This window comes from Astatotilapia calliptera, chromosome 22, assembly GCF_900246225.1.
Source record: "Astatotilapia calliptera chromosome 22, fAstCal1.2, whole genome shotgun sequence".
In the NCBI taxonomy this organism is placed as follows: Eukaryota; Metazoa; Chordata; class Actinopteri; order Cichliformes; family Cichlidae; genus Astatotilapia; species Astatotilapia calliptera.
This window is the reverse complement of record NC_039322.1, coordinates 21,651,457-21,666,324: the sequence shown is the minus strand read 5'-3', so window position 1 is coordinate 21,666,324 and position 14,868 is coordinate 21,651,457. Positions and strand designations below refer to the sequence as shown.

Here is a 14,868-nt window from a genome sequence, read left to right as displayed (position 1 = left end):
GGATAACTTTGTCGGAGATGAAATGCCGGGTTGCTAGCGAAGCTCCAAATGCTATCCAGACCACCGACAGGTCCTGCATGCCACAGCCGCTCTATCACGTGATGCATACTGCTCCGACGTGCTAACGTTCTGAGGTGAGTTACGGCGTGTTGCAAGTTTTGTGAGGTGCTTTAGTGATATTTAATGGATCGGATTACATTTTTTATTTTTCTCCGATATCCGATCCAGTAATTTAGGTCAGTATCGGACCGATACCGATACGTAATATCGGATCGGTCCATCTCTACCCTATAGTAGAAAAAAAATTCTATATCAGATATAATAGTTACTTGTTATTTAATAAGTTAGTTATCTGATTATCTATTACTTAACTATTTGTTGTAATATGAATGGTATGAATTAATCTTTATCAATAGGAATCTATATGCATTCCTTCACATTTCCCAAAGCCTTCCAGTGGGCCATATTGGAGTCTTTGTCAGGCCAATTCTGCCCCCCCCCCGGCCTTATGTTGGACACCCCAACTGTATATGTATACTATCCCACAAGTGTTGATGACTCTGCTTTTTCCTTTCTACAAATCCACTCTCTCTGAGGCTTGTTGCTGTGTTTAAGCTGCTTTAGCCTGTCCACAGTTTCAGCACATCTGCAAGCTGCTTTACAACCCACCTCTGCCTCAGCTCTGCCTTTAAAGCTCTAACTTAATTAATCAACCTGTTGTTACCGATGCCTGCTCTGTATATTACGTATGCGAGTTAAAAGGTAGTGAGGTACCAGAACAGAGCTATTCCACCAAGTGCAAATGACTGCAGATTAAAATATGACTCTCCTTCATACCACTAGAACGAACTGTTTCTGTGATGACTGACCAATGCTGCCAAGACACAGAGCTAGCTTTGACAAACACTCACTTTACACTTGCTGTGTACCAATTATACACTCATTTGATGACTTCTTATGCGCGAGGGTAAAAGTACGAGACCACAGCGCATAATTAAGTGATTTAGGTCATGATGTACAGCGTACCTCTGCTCCTGAGGTGTGCCTTTGAAAGCATGAGGAACAGACAAATGAAGCCGCGTGGAAAGCATGCACCCCGCCGCGTCCCAAATGGGCTTGATGTTTGGCCCGCTTTTAAGTTCTCAATCACACAATTTACCTCAATTTACCCCCCGCAGCGACTATCCTTCCCTTTCATCCCAGAGATTTATCACTGTACGTACCCGTGGCACAAGGTGTCTTTTACTGCAAATAAAGCACATACTTGAACACATAGGCACATCCAGGCAGATGGGCTAAGTAATTGAAGGTAAGTGTTTAAGCTGCGTGTGCCTGTGTGTGTATTCGACTTGATCTGAATAGACGGAAGCATAAGACGAAGACTTCTTTATTCCCATCAGAAAGGAGAGGAGAAACCAACATGAAAAGAACGAGTAAGAGAGAAATTTAGAGAGGGAGATGGAGTAGGAAGAGCTAAGGACAAGTAAGCAAAAGCAAAGAGTAGGAGGTGAGCGAAATAGATAGGGAGACTGAAAAAGCAAGAAAGTCAAAGCTTGTCTTTTAGTGGTTTTTCCCCTGGCCCATCAAAGGAAGCCAATTTCTCCAGAGGAAAGCGGAATAGGTTGGAATACCAATACGGCACACACACAAACACACTGGGAAGGGAATGGAGGTGAAACATAATCAAAACTGCCTCATAGCGAAGGCGAGATCTACGAAAAAAAAAAGACAAAGAGGGCATATGACAAGCATCTGTTCTAGGAAAAAGGGAAGGGCCTAGAAGGAGAGCGAGAGACAAGAGAGACTGACTGTGTTTGATACTACGAAGAATGGAAGGTCAAAGGATACACAGGCACTTGTGTTTTTTGAGGTCTGACAGATCAAACGCAGGGTGATGCATGGGGAATGACAAGCAGACAAGCGCATGCACGCACACAGGCACAGGCACTTAAAAAAAGGCTGCAGGATCACCTTTTTTCCCTCTCAGTTTTTGAATCCGTCTTAAATTAGCCTCTGCTAGAAAACTAGTCAAATAAACGATTCTCTCATTTCTAAGTGTGCTCTATCTAAACCCCTCAAACTGTCCCTGAACTCGTCATCGTGTCAATTTGTCTAACAGAATTGTCTAAATTGGTGGCGGTTAGGTGTGTGATGAGATTAAGGGTTTATTTCATAATATGGAAGGATGCTACAATAAGGGGAAATGAAAAGAGGAAACGCCCACACAAACAGACACGCTCAAAAACACTAAACGTAACACATCGGGCCCGAGGCTACTGGCTCACACAGATGCCCTGCCCCAGATAGATATAGTGATATTTTGATGCAGTCGGAGGAGAGAATAAAACGGAGTGCAGATTAGAAAGAGCGAGTGCGCTGAGGCTCTGCTGTATATGGCCAGGCTCCCCTGGGCAGATTGGCTACCATGTGATGGAGAAGATAGCTATTTTGAGCTCAGGAAGTTTAACCTACTTATCTCCTCTCACTCCTCCTCCCCCCCCCCTCCTACCTATCCTGCTACCACCCACTCCCTCACTTCATCTCCCTCTCTTTGGCTCTCATTCTTCCCCTATTTTTTTTCCTCCCCCCTACATTCAGACCTGCTCCTCACTAGTGGCTTTCCATGTCCACCTGCACCAAAAGGCCCGTTTTCCATTAACTGCTCTTACAACTTTCCCACTGGAAGAAAAATGTGAATATTGAACTTAGCTGGCAAAAGTAGTCTTCCTATGACTGATTAGACAACTTCTGTTTAATATGTATCCTTATGTTAAGTTATCACTGTACAAATACTGCAGCTGGTTGGTGATGTGCTTAAAGTGCACAAAATTAATAACTATATGAACAATAAAGGGCACCACCAAACGGGAGAATTTATCCAGTATTTATTACAAAATCTTCACTTATCTGTATGTGTGTTTCTAGTGCTGAATTCCAAAGTAGCATGATCATATTAAGCTTTTCAGTACTGCAGTAAACACAGTGATTATGTTACAGTTTTCAGATACAATCTAGACGCTGGGCAGATGGAAAGAAAAAGAACATCTTTGCAAGCACCTGCTAGAGCTGAGCAGACTGATCTGAATAATGATAGCATTGATACCACCACTGATATTGGTATCAGATCAATACTAGCGCAGTGGGATCAATACTTTGTTTCTGTCCTCTAAGTTCAGTATGCAGCCCACTGACGTGTGTTAAACAAAACATGTTTTCTTCTTAGAAATAAAGAAATATCCTTCAAACATGCATAATGAAAAATCACTGAACCTTTTTGTGTTGACTGTCAATTTTATTTTATTTTTAGCATATAGCACATTTAAAGAACAGAGGTTGAGCCAAGTACTTTAGAGACAGGCACATTCACATCTTCAGAAGACATGAAAAGCTTTTGTCCTCTTAACTAATTGTAGTGGAGAGCAGAAATCACAGTGATTTAGCGGCTAGTGAAATGTGTTCAGAATTTGCAAATCATGACACAATGCTTGCCTCTACAAAAGCTGCCTTTATTCTGGCCCTGTATCGGATCAATACCAAAATCTGCAGTATCAAACAGCCCTACCATCTACACAGACAAACGTGCTGACACAAAACTAGCCAAGAGCCTGGAGAGATGATGAAGCTGAGTGCAAGCTGACCCCAGTACAGCAGCCAGACCCTGATCTACAAAGGGCGACAAAAGCTATATTTCATATTCAGTGACACTGAACACATTAGTGTTTGGTCCCCATCTATAAATTTCCTTCACTACACATCTTACTAGTCTTAGCTAACATGGAAATTAATTACTACTGGTGTGTCTGGCAGGTGACATCACTATAATAGTTCTGCTTATATTACATGTAATATAATACAAGATGGTTAAATTTGTTCTAGCAACAGTTAATTATCGCCTGACTTTGAATTTTAAATGTTTAATTTTGGGAAGGAAAACCTATTGAGTGATGGCAGGAAACAGGCTTAAGCTATCCATTCATTCCCCCTATAGTGGATGTACTGCTGCAAAATCAATAATCAATATGTGCACATTTATTATTTGTTAATGAGAACATATTGAGTATTCATTACCACTTACAGCATTGATATTTTTGCAGTGTTTCTCAGAGTCCTCCCATGTAGGGTCTGAAAATACTAGGCCCCTTGTGAAAAGTGGGGAAAAAATGACATTTTCAATTCAAGGCAGTCACTTGCCCCTTTTATTCCCACACAGGTACATACAAACTCAACAGTACACCCAGGCACACTGTGCCACTACATCGAAGGTAAAACTCTTTTGCTAATCTAGCAACCCTGCTGCTCAGTTGCCTGTTTTGCTGCCATAGCACTAGTTACATACTCACTGCAAAATACTTCAAATTGAGTCTTTTTTTATTTTATTTTTGCAAACCCTCGAGGTTTCAACTTAACTGACTCTGACTTCAGTTGCCTCGAGAGAAACCAAAAGCCTGCTTGAGCTTGGAGTGCTGACGCCGTGTCACAAAGCGAAGCCTTTTCCTTACGTGTTGCCGTTTTCGCATAATGTTCAAGGTTTGTGATGTTTGTTGATGCAAAATGCAGAACGCGAGCAAGAAAATGAAAGGCCTTCAAGACAACGGGCAAACAAAAAGCCAGTTGCACCAAGACACATTTTTTCCTCAAGGGATCTTGTGGACCAAATTTGTATTTCACATTTAAAAAATTCAGTCAAAACCAACGCCTCCAACACATTCTGACCCTCTAATTATATTAAGAAAAACACACACTTTCCACTCAGTTTTGAATATCTAATTAACAAGTCTTTGCCCTGCCCACGCTCAGGCATTATGCATCTTTAGACAAACACGCAACTAAATCATTACACCTGTTTATTCATAATTTCCTGTGTCATCGCTGTCACTTGGCTAACCCTTCATTAATGTGACAAAGGATTAAAAGATTTTAATGCAATTCTATGCCGAGTCCCTCATAAATTTTAGCGCCCCCTCATCCTTTAATTACATCTGACAAGTGCGACATATTTGCATACCATAACCTTGCAGTCTCGCTTGGTCTAGGTCAGGCCTTGTTTTCTCTCCAAACACTGCTGCCAGTTAAATTATAATAAGTTAAAATATGAGTCGCCACCTTGAAGCACTTCAGTCATCCCTATCGTCTTTTCCACAGTCAAATCAAGCACGGTGGCCATTATTAGTCTAAATAATAGGCCCTGTTCTGAAATGTTTCCATTCTGATTAGGTGCCTCGAGCACTGATGATAACAGACGAAAAAGACTCGATTTATCTCAGGCAAAGCCAATCATTTCATAAGAATGATTGGGCCAAATGCAGTTAGCGTGGCAGGTAGAAGAAGTTCTGAGAAATCCTTTACAGCAGAAAGACATCAGTTCGGATATTGTTATTTGGAGCGACTTACTTTGATTCAGTAATTGGTTCATAAATAAGTTAAAGAAAATGAGAAAATCCCTCTTTCTGTTTCTCCTCCTCGCTCAAGTCGAGTGTGTTTGCTTGTGCGCTCATCTGTGCTGACTAAACCAAAGTCTCAGGTGCTGTTGTGAACCGCTGACCTCTCTTGTCCATTCTTATTTCTGGATGCCTGCTTAGGCAAGCTCAGTGTATTTGAATGCAAGTTCGGAGAGGCACCTGAAAGCTGCTATTAGCTTTAATGTCAACACAACTTGAGCACCGGCTTTATGGGCTGACAAATGCGAAGGGGAAAAAAACGTGGAAGTCACATTATTGACTGGAGGTGCAAAACGTTAAACTGACTTTTATAAAGCCAGTACCTCCCTCAGCTCCAAATCCCGTGATCTCCGTGAGCTCTGCGCAGGCAAAGAGTCCAGACGTATCCGTGGGGTTTGTGTGTTCCCACTGGAGTCATCTTAAGAATTAAGTGGCTTGGTCTTTTAGTATTCCTTCATGACCTAACTCAATCAAATCCTCCTCCTCTCCCTCTCTCTTTCTCGCTTGTCTGTGTCGCTAAAGTAAAAAAAAACCAAAAAAAAAAACCTCTGTCTCGTGTCTGATAGCGAAAGGTCTCTATAGACACTCAAACACGCAGGACACACACATACACACACGGAAATCTCAGAGGCTATAGAAAGTAAACAGGATTAACTGGCTATCCCTCACTCCACTGTAAACGGCCTGTAATGGCACCACTGCTTCTAAATCCCTCCACCTACCCCCCAACCCCCACTCCTGCTGCCTCCCTTTTCTATTAAACATGGAGGTTAATCCTCAGCCCCCCTTGTCCCTCGCGCCGTAACCCAGGATAAGCTGTCAGAGCTGGGCTGCTGATACTCAGCACTGCTCCAACAGCCACACAGCCTGGACAGAGCATATGAGTGCATCTTTGTCTGTGTGTGTGTGTGTTGAGCATCTGTGTGCGCGTTTTCATTCGCCCAGACTTACATGCATGCATGCAGGCTTGTGCATGTTAAGTGTTTTTAAGTGCATACCACCATATATCAGTGTGTTCGCATGTCTGAATGTGGCTCTTTCTTTCTTTCTTTCTTTCTTTCTTGCTTTTTTTATTTATTGCCAAATTCAATTTGCCTCTCTCTCTTCTTTTTACACAACCCAATCTCCACTGGAGTAAAAAGCTAACTCTGGAGCACCCTAAAGCAACAAAGTGCACTCAGCACCAGCAGCAACAGCTCCTGACTGAGAGCCATTGACACAAAAACACTAACCCACACACCTTCTGGTCCTGTGCACTGGGTCTAAATGGCAGCACTGGGGGCTGACTGATGAATCACTAATGACTACCACACTCTTCACAGATGTCACAAATGTAAAAAAAAGTCAATGGTTTTTTTTTTTGTTTCCCCCCTCTCCTGGCCCTCTATCAGTCAACTCGGTCGACCTGCTTGCTGTGTGGCGAGGGAAAAGTCAATACTGTACGGCTGGAAGAGGAGTCGCAGGAACCAGAAACAGTGGCCGGAATGACCCGTTTGGCTTATGGGTCAAAGCTATTGTGTTTTCCATATTACGGGGAGTTAATGTTTCCCTGGGGTCTGAAATGGCTTCCAGACCCCTGTGAAGTAATTCAAGCTCTGAGGTACAAAAATAATGAATAACTGCAGTTCCTTACCTGAAGGCCATCCCCTTATTTTGACCCTCTTTACAGTTAATAGAAGGGAGAAATAGAACAGAAGGGAATAATAATACTAATAAATCCTAAAGCAGGACACGGAAATCTTGAGGCTTACAAACCAGCTGATTATCTCAGGTTTACGCAATTTACTGAGTCCTTCCTTTAAAACAGGGAGGTCATCTAAAAGTTGCGACGCCAGTCAGTGTCACTACTGTCAACTTGGCTTATCCATGTTTGCGTTGGATTAAATGACTTTATCCGTCTCAGGAAACGTTCAAGGCAGCTGTCACTTGCACGGCTTCATCCAAGGTTGGGGATAACAAGAAACAGAAGTGAATGTGACTGTGACAGGAGTTTTTCAATGCCGTGTATGCACTGGCAACTAGATGCTACCCAACAGTGGGATTCTTTTAACTATGCTGTTAAGAAGACTAAAAATGCATTCAGCTTAAATAAACTCAATTAGATGTTCTCATTTCTCAGTTTTCAATGAGTGCGGCAACCATGAAACCCTTTATTTCCTCCCTTCTTTTTCCTTGAGACTGAAGCATTTATAATATGCTGCAACTCACTACAATATTCTGCCTCTAACTTAATTTTTCTTTAGAGCAATGGCATCAGAGGCACATTTGGTATGCGGTAATATTTGCTATAAAAAAGGGGTGTAACATTAGCCAGGGGGATGTATAAGAAACTTACCTCCAATATTCATACTCTTTTAACTGTATTTGTTTCTTTTTGGTGTGACCAGATAGGGGTACTGATGAATTCCAATTTTTTTTTTTGTTCCCAATGTTTGATGTTCTTCTGCTGACAAAAGCTATGCTAAGTACAGTACGGATTTTTCAGAGCTTTTTTGTGGGAAACACTGACCTGCCATTGCTGTAAACAGTAAAGCAGATGGCCTGGCAGCTAAACAATGAGCTGATAGAAATGCATTTTATAAAAAAAGAAAAAAAGCAAAGGGTAAATGCAAGGCATCGGTGAGCACAATACAGAAGCAATGCATTATGCCGAACAGGGCCACATAAGTGCACGGCTTTTTATCTCTGCAATGCTGGTTGTTAATGCATTACAGGTGAGTGCAGAAAACATCCACTTTCCATCTCTCTGGCCCTCTCTCTCTCCCTAAGCTGCCTGCGAGCCGAGACCAGACTACCTTTTCTGTTTGGTTGAACATTTCCTCCACCCTCCAAATCCTCTGTTCCTTACAATCACTTTCCATTTCTGTGACACACACAGTTATTCTCCAGCGCTTACTAGAGAACTAACTATTAAAAGAGAGAATCACAAAAGAGATTTTAATGTGTGACAAAAATGTACCCAAACCTCATCTCCTTTTGCTCCTTTGAATATTTTAAGCAACCGGTCTTGTCATGGGCTTTGAGTACAAGTAATCAGAGAGGCAAATTAAGAGCCAAAGCCAAGGGGGAGCATTTTGTGACCACAGTGTAGGGGTCAGAGCTGCAGCATAAAGTGAGAATGAAAACTGGAAATGTTAACAAGGTGAACAGGGGTAAAAAAGAAGTGACAAGGGGGGGGGGGTCTTACAAGAGATTCGCAGGTAAAAAAAAAACAGCTAAAAGGAATAAGGGAAGCAAGAAAATGGGTAAAAATAATGAATTAGAGGTAAGGTGTAAAATAAATGGGGTGATAGTGTGAGGTGTTACACAGTGAGAGAATTAGGGTCCTTTGGATGAATCTACGAGGAAGGTGATCGGGTATTTAGATGACCATTAAAGCAGGAGAACAGGTCAGTGAATCAGAATGTGCATTACCATTAACTGCTAAAAAGCCCGCTTTTGTCACGTCAAACACACACTGTGAGCCACGTGAACTATTTATAGAGGAACACGTTATGTGCTCCAGGCAAAAAAAAAAAAAAAAGTCACACAGAGACACAATAAAATCTCTTCCTTCCTCCCGTCGCCTCGCCTCTCTCACATCACACGGGACTGAAAGAGTCCGACCTTCATCAAGTTTAAGCTCAAAAACAAACAAACAAAAATAAACCCCAAACTTGCGTAATGGGAAGAATGACAGCCAGTCAACATATAATTAGACAAACACACAGTGATCAGAATAGCCATTTATACAGTACTGTGTCACAGTTATAAAACTGACAGCCCCACTCAGGCTGCTCTCATTGTTATGAAGTAAGACATCTCACATAAAGCTCTGCTAGTCATGCCAGCCTCAGCCATCCATATCCTTCTGTTAACTCAATAAATGACTTAAGAGACGTAGTTCTCGGTGATATGTCTGACGGGGATAGTGGCTGGAGTCTGCGTACAGAAAATCAGCTCACTGACCTGCGCACCCTCTCCTCCTGGTAGTAGTTGCCTCGTTAACACCCCAAAGTCCCACAGAGTACATCAGGCTTTGCATAGGTGACTCACCGGGTCTTTAGCTTGCTGCGCTAACACGGCGTAGGTGGATATTCTGCTGCACAGGCATTTGGTATGGACAGCGGTTGACGCGAGCGTTTGGCAGCCTTCTGTGCCCCAGTTTTCTGCGCCAGCTTCCCTGGAGGTGGAGAGAAGGGTGGGGTTGGTAGAGAGGGTGTGGGGAGGTGGCACATGGGACATAGACAGTGACTGTGAGACACATAAAAATAAAACTGTCACATGACTACACATGGATACAGGAGGTGAAAAAAAAAAGCCCAACAACTTGTGAAAAGGGGACAGAAAGTTTTAACGGACTCGTTCCTCCCCGTCGAGCTCCCCGAGCTCAGCCATTCACAGCATATACGTTCAACATTCAGCGATCGGCACTCGGGCACCGCCATGCTCTTTTACTCCTTTACAGCATCACCCCACTTGTCCTTCTCCGTGTTCAGCAACCTAAACACTTTCTTTCACGTCTTTGTTCATCCTTTTTTTTTCTTTTTCCCTTTTATCTATCCCATCTCCCTTTACATGGAAGAATGCCCTTAGAGTCTGGGGGGAAAATGAAAAGGATTGCATCGGCGAAAAGTTAACAAAAACCAGTGAGGCCTAAATGGTGTATGGGGCTTATGTGGAACTAAATGGTCAATTGCTTTGACACCTAACACATTACTGCAAAGGAAGCAAGCAGCCAGAATCTCGTACAATAGAACCTTGAACGCTTTATTGCTTGGGATCTTTACCGTCTTTTTTGGCCACCCGTTGCCTCCCTCCTTCCCACCCTTTTACTTTTCTATAAAAGCTCCCAACGGAAGGTCGAGTGTTGAGGTCAATCAATAAGAAGTGAACTAATTACCCTGAGAGTTCACACTGCACATTAACCTTACGATTAACCCTGGATATACTTTTATTTCAGTTGCCAGAGACAGGTGAAAGCCATAGAGATGTTCTAATGGGGTCAAGAAGGCCAGCTTCATGAGTTACGGCAAAAGAAGGAGCAAGTAATGTGTCAGTGAGAAATATTTTTGTTTCTTTTTCTCCTCTGTTCCTTTCTCTGTGTTTTGAAGCGGGTGTGGCAACGTCCAGGATTTAAAGTAGAAACATCAGAGCTGATGACAGTTAGAGTGGGTTCAGTTTCATTGTTAATCCAGTCCGATCAGGCCGCAGGCAAATAGTCGCGATAAAGCAGATTAAGTGAGTATAAAACTTTTAGAAATGTCACCTCAAGATTTGAAACAGCATGAACGTTTGCTAAACTTTCATGTTTTGTCATGAATATTTTAGGTTATAGTAAAATACTTCGCAGGCTATATTCAATGTAGCATGCAAATATATGGAGTAGGTGTATAGGATTTTTTTTTTCTTTAACCAAAGCCTCAAAAACCTTTTGCACAGATATCTGACAAACTGTACTTTCCAAAGTACAGCCTTTTGTTATAGCATGTAGGCACAACAATCTGACCACAAGAGACTCAGTTTGATTTCAAGCAGCAGTGGCCTGCTTGAAAAAGAAAAAAAAAAAATCAATTATTTGAAGCTAAAGACAACTCCTGTTACTGTGGTAATAGTTGCCGGTTTCAAAACAAGGATCTTTAGCAGGGGAAGAAGGGGATCTATGTGAGAACAAATGCTTCCCAGCAGGGATTTTGGGTGATGAAAATGTACCTAGCGACTCATCTTTGTGAAAGAAAACACTCTGTACTTGATATCTTTATCACGGTAACAAATACATTTCCACCAATTTAGAAACCAATTTAAAATGTCCATTTTTTGAAAATCATTTTGTTAGTTAGCAAACAACACAAACTTTGTGCTGCTCATTTTGTTCTATACACATTTATGGAGTGGGAGGAAAGATAAAACACAACTGGAGAGGTATATGCTGTTCTTTCTCTTCTGCTTTAGTGAAGAACTTAATTACCTCATTCCAAACTAATGGCATTGAGTACCCTCAGCAGTGGATGGAGAGAAAATTTAATAAAGCGTTGGCTGTTTCAGGACATCTATTTATTAGGATTTATATATACAGCCTATATATTTGAAAGTTATTAAATATGCAGAAATCTATAGTTTAGAATGAAATTATTATCCCCTTGTGAAACTTAAAGTTTTATAAACATTTCCCCATGTTTTTTAATATAACATTATTTCTACTTGCAGACAATAACAGAATTATTGTCGATGGGTCAATGTTATCATCCCCCTGAAAAACTGACCTTTTATTGAGCCGTAGCACAAACCACTGCTGCAATAATGTGCGTTTTCTTTGTAATGCTCTAAGCTTGTAAAATCAAGTTAAATGAAGTTAAAACTTTTTCCACATAGTACAAAAACTTAAGCAAGGGTTTGAGCTGCCACTTGAGAAAAAAACTAAATTAATCAGTATAGACTTAATAAAAACAATTGTTGATGCTCACAAAGCAGGAGACGGATAAACAAAGTTATCAGAGTGTTTCAAGAACTGTAGTGAGAAGTATCATCAAGAAGTTGAAAGAGAGCCACACAGTGCAGAACAAGCCGGGCAGAGGTAGGAAACAAATCACAGACTCTGAAAAGAAAACTAGTGAGATGTGTCCAAAAACAACAGAACTACCAAGACACGAGGAAATGACTTAGTCAAGCTGGGAACTGCGGTCTCAAAAAAGACCATCAGTAGGACCGTGAACAGGACTGGACTTTGAAGTCTCAGACCAGGAAAAACGCCACTTCAAGCCAGAGTGAAGGATGCCGAGTACAAGCGGAAGAAGGATCATGCAAACTGGAAGCACATCCTTTGTTCAGATGAGAATAAACTAGACTAAACTACTGCCTGTGCTGGAGAAAGAGGGAAGAGGTGTAAAACCCAAAACAGAACAGCATCTCTACAGTGAAACACGGTGGTGGCAGTATTATGTTGTGGGGACGCTTCAGTGCGTCTTGAAGTGGGAATCTGGTCAAGGTGGAAGGAATCGGAAATGTGAAGATTCTGAAAGTAAACCTCCAGTAGTCGGCAGCAAACCTGAGTCTGAGTTGTTGCTTTGTCTTCCAACACGACAACAACCTTGATGAACTACCTCCAGAAGGCCAAAGAGAATGTTACTGACTGGCTTAGGCAAAGCCCTGACAAATCTGTGGGCTGAACTGAAGGCCATCACATCTGGAGGAGCATGAGAGAGCAAATGTCTGCAGGCTGTTATCCAGCAAAAAGGATACACAACTGACTATTAGGCCTCACAGGGACTGATTTTGACCCTTGTAGTTTTATGTTTTTGTGACATACTTTTTTTGTCTATGTGCAAAGTATCAAAAAGCTAAGATGTTTGGAAAAGCCCTTGCTCTCTTTAACAGCACTTGGGAAATGCTTTGACTGTAAAATCTGTATATCTTTAACAATTAAAAATTTAAATGAGAGGAAGCTTGGCTGACAGCTTCAATTCAATAAAATTAACAAGCTGTTTTGATTAGTTTTGTCTTTATGGTATCTTAGCTTTTTATCCAACCTTTGGGGAAATAACAGAAGGATAGCTTTCAAAGAGGAATTCAACGATACTCCTCTGTGATGCCCGCTTAACACAGCTCTGTTGCACAAAACTCTGGATTTGAGAGCATAAATGAATGAAATAAACAAACACGCTGAATGGTTTCTGGTTCAAGTTAAGAAAACTTTACTGTTGCTTTTACACCCGTCCATCAAAAAAAAAGCAAACAGACAGTTAAAAAGTTACATGCTCTGCTTGCCACTTACATCACGTTAACTGCAGATCAGTAAAAAATACCACTCAAGACTATTTCTGCTCTGACAGGCCACTTATATATGATCAGTTTGACTGTAAATGACAAGAGTGTATCAACATTAACCCTCAAAAGTATGTCTGAACATGAAGGACTGCAAACAGGATCATAAACCAGACACATGCACACACACATACACTGACACTCAAATCAAAATGTCACTAATAAGATGTGAGTACAATCCCCTGATGATCATCATCTGCACTATGACACTTCAAAGACTAAGGATCAGAAAAAGAGTTACAGCAGTGAAGCTTAGAGACAGCTTGACAGGTATCAACATGGTGCAGGGCTTTGTGTGTTTTTGTGTGTTTGAGAGAGCGACAGATAGAGGAAGATTAAAAAAAGACAAGGCGAGAGAGCAAAAGAATGGCAAGGATGAGGAAATATGTGTGTGGTATTTTTGCTTCTTTGGCTTGTGTATACGTCATTTATTTTACCGACCACTGTAGCTGAATAAGGCCCAGTCACAGAGGCCTAGATGGTCTAATTGGTCATGAAGTAAAAATGAGCATTCCCTGGCTGGTTGCTAGTGCTTGCTGAAGAGAAAATGATCGCTAAAGCTCCAATCACACAGACCTACAGTAACCCCCTAGCAACCACCTGTTTGTCAGTGGAAAACGTGTGCTTCTCAACCAGTCAGGAAAAAAATTGAAGATACTCCTTGTGACGGCTTTGTTCACTATGAAAGTGTTGGATTTGTCTACAAGCACGGGCCAGCTACTCTCCGAGCTGTCCTGCCCTAAACAGCCTCCCACTGGTGTCTCGTCACACCCCTGAGCAAATATATATTTTTGCCTCTGCTCTTTGTCTGACTTTCTGTTTATCCTGCTGTTTGCCATGTTGTGTCCTGCCTCATTCTTACATATTCCCTTGAGTTTTGGTTTGTCCTTTTATTATTATTATCATTTTTTTTGTTGGCTTTATCCTGCTTTTCCCTGCAGTGTCCTTTGGTCACAGTCTTTGTAAGTTTATTAAAATATATTTGGTTTATTTTATCTTGCATTGGAATCCTGATATTTGCAAGAAAACAACGGAAAAACATTTCTTAATAGGCAAACGTCCATCTGCAACCCATTTCTGACATTTCACTAATTACCATGGTTAAACATCCCACAACAATGACTAGCTGACCACTTTTACAGATATAATTTGTTGAGGAACTATATTTTTGAACTCTAAAAGGTTGCACTACGTGTTGGGAAAGTATGCTAACACACAAATCGACATTTTTTTCATAGTCATATGTGCTGGTTAGCTTATATATGACCTCCCAAATGATGTCCAGTTAAGTACTTCCAAACGGCTTTGCTCACATAAGTACAGGGACGTGAAGTGTTACATGTTTTTAATGGTTAATTTATACATGGACATGAAAGCCTTTAATTTACTGCTCCAAACATTCAGACTGCATGCAATAAATAAAGACACACACACAGACACACACGGTATTCTACACTAGTCTCAGCAGAGAGGAAGTTGGCGTAATGAGAAACTATCTGACAGCACACAGCAGGGAGGGATCGCTAAAGATAACACCACACACACGCACACACACACACACAAACACACACAGGCACACAAATACACATTATCTGTGACCTCTTTGTTTTGTCTGCTGAGTTTCAAGCTT

At 41.4% G+C, this 14,868-nt stretch overlaps 1 protein-coding gene across 6 annotated transcripts in view; it reads right to left on the bottom strand.

Moving 5' to 3' along the window:
* Window positions 1–14,868, bottom strand: part of adgrb2 (adhesion G protein-coupled receptor B2) — a 264,465-nt gene that overhangs the window by 57,392 nt on the left and 192,205 nt on the right. For all 6 annotated transcript variants that reach the window (XM_026156028.1, XM_026156033.1, XM_026156032.1 and 3 more), the window contains one exon: window positions 9,474–9,600. In XM_026156028.1, the coding sequence (XP_026011813.1) occupies window positions 9,474–9,600 (127 nt within the window). The remainder of the gene's footprint in view (window positions 1–9,473; window positions 9,601–14,868) is intronic.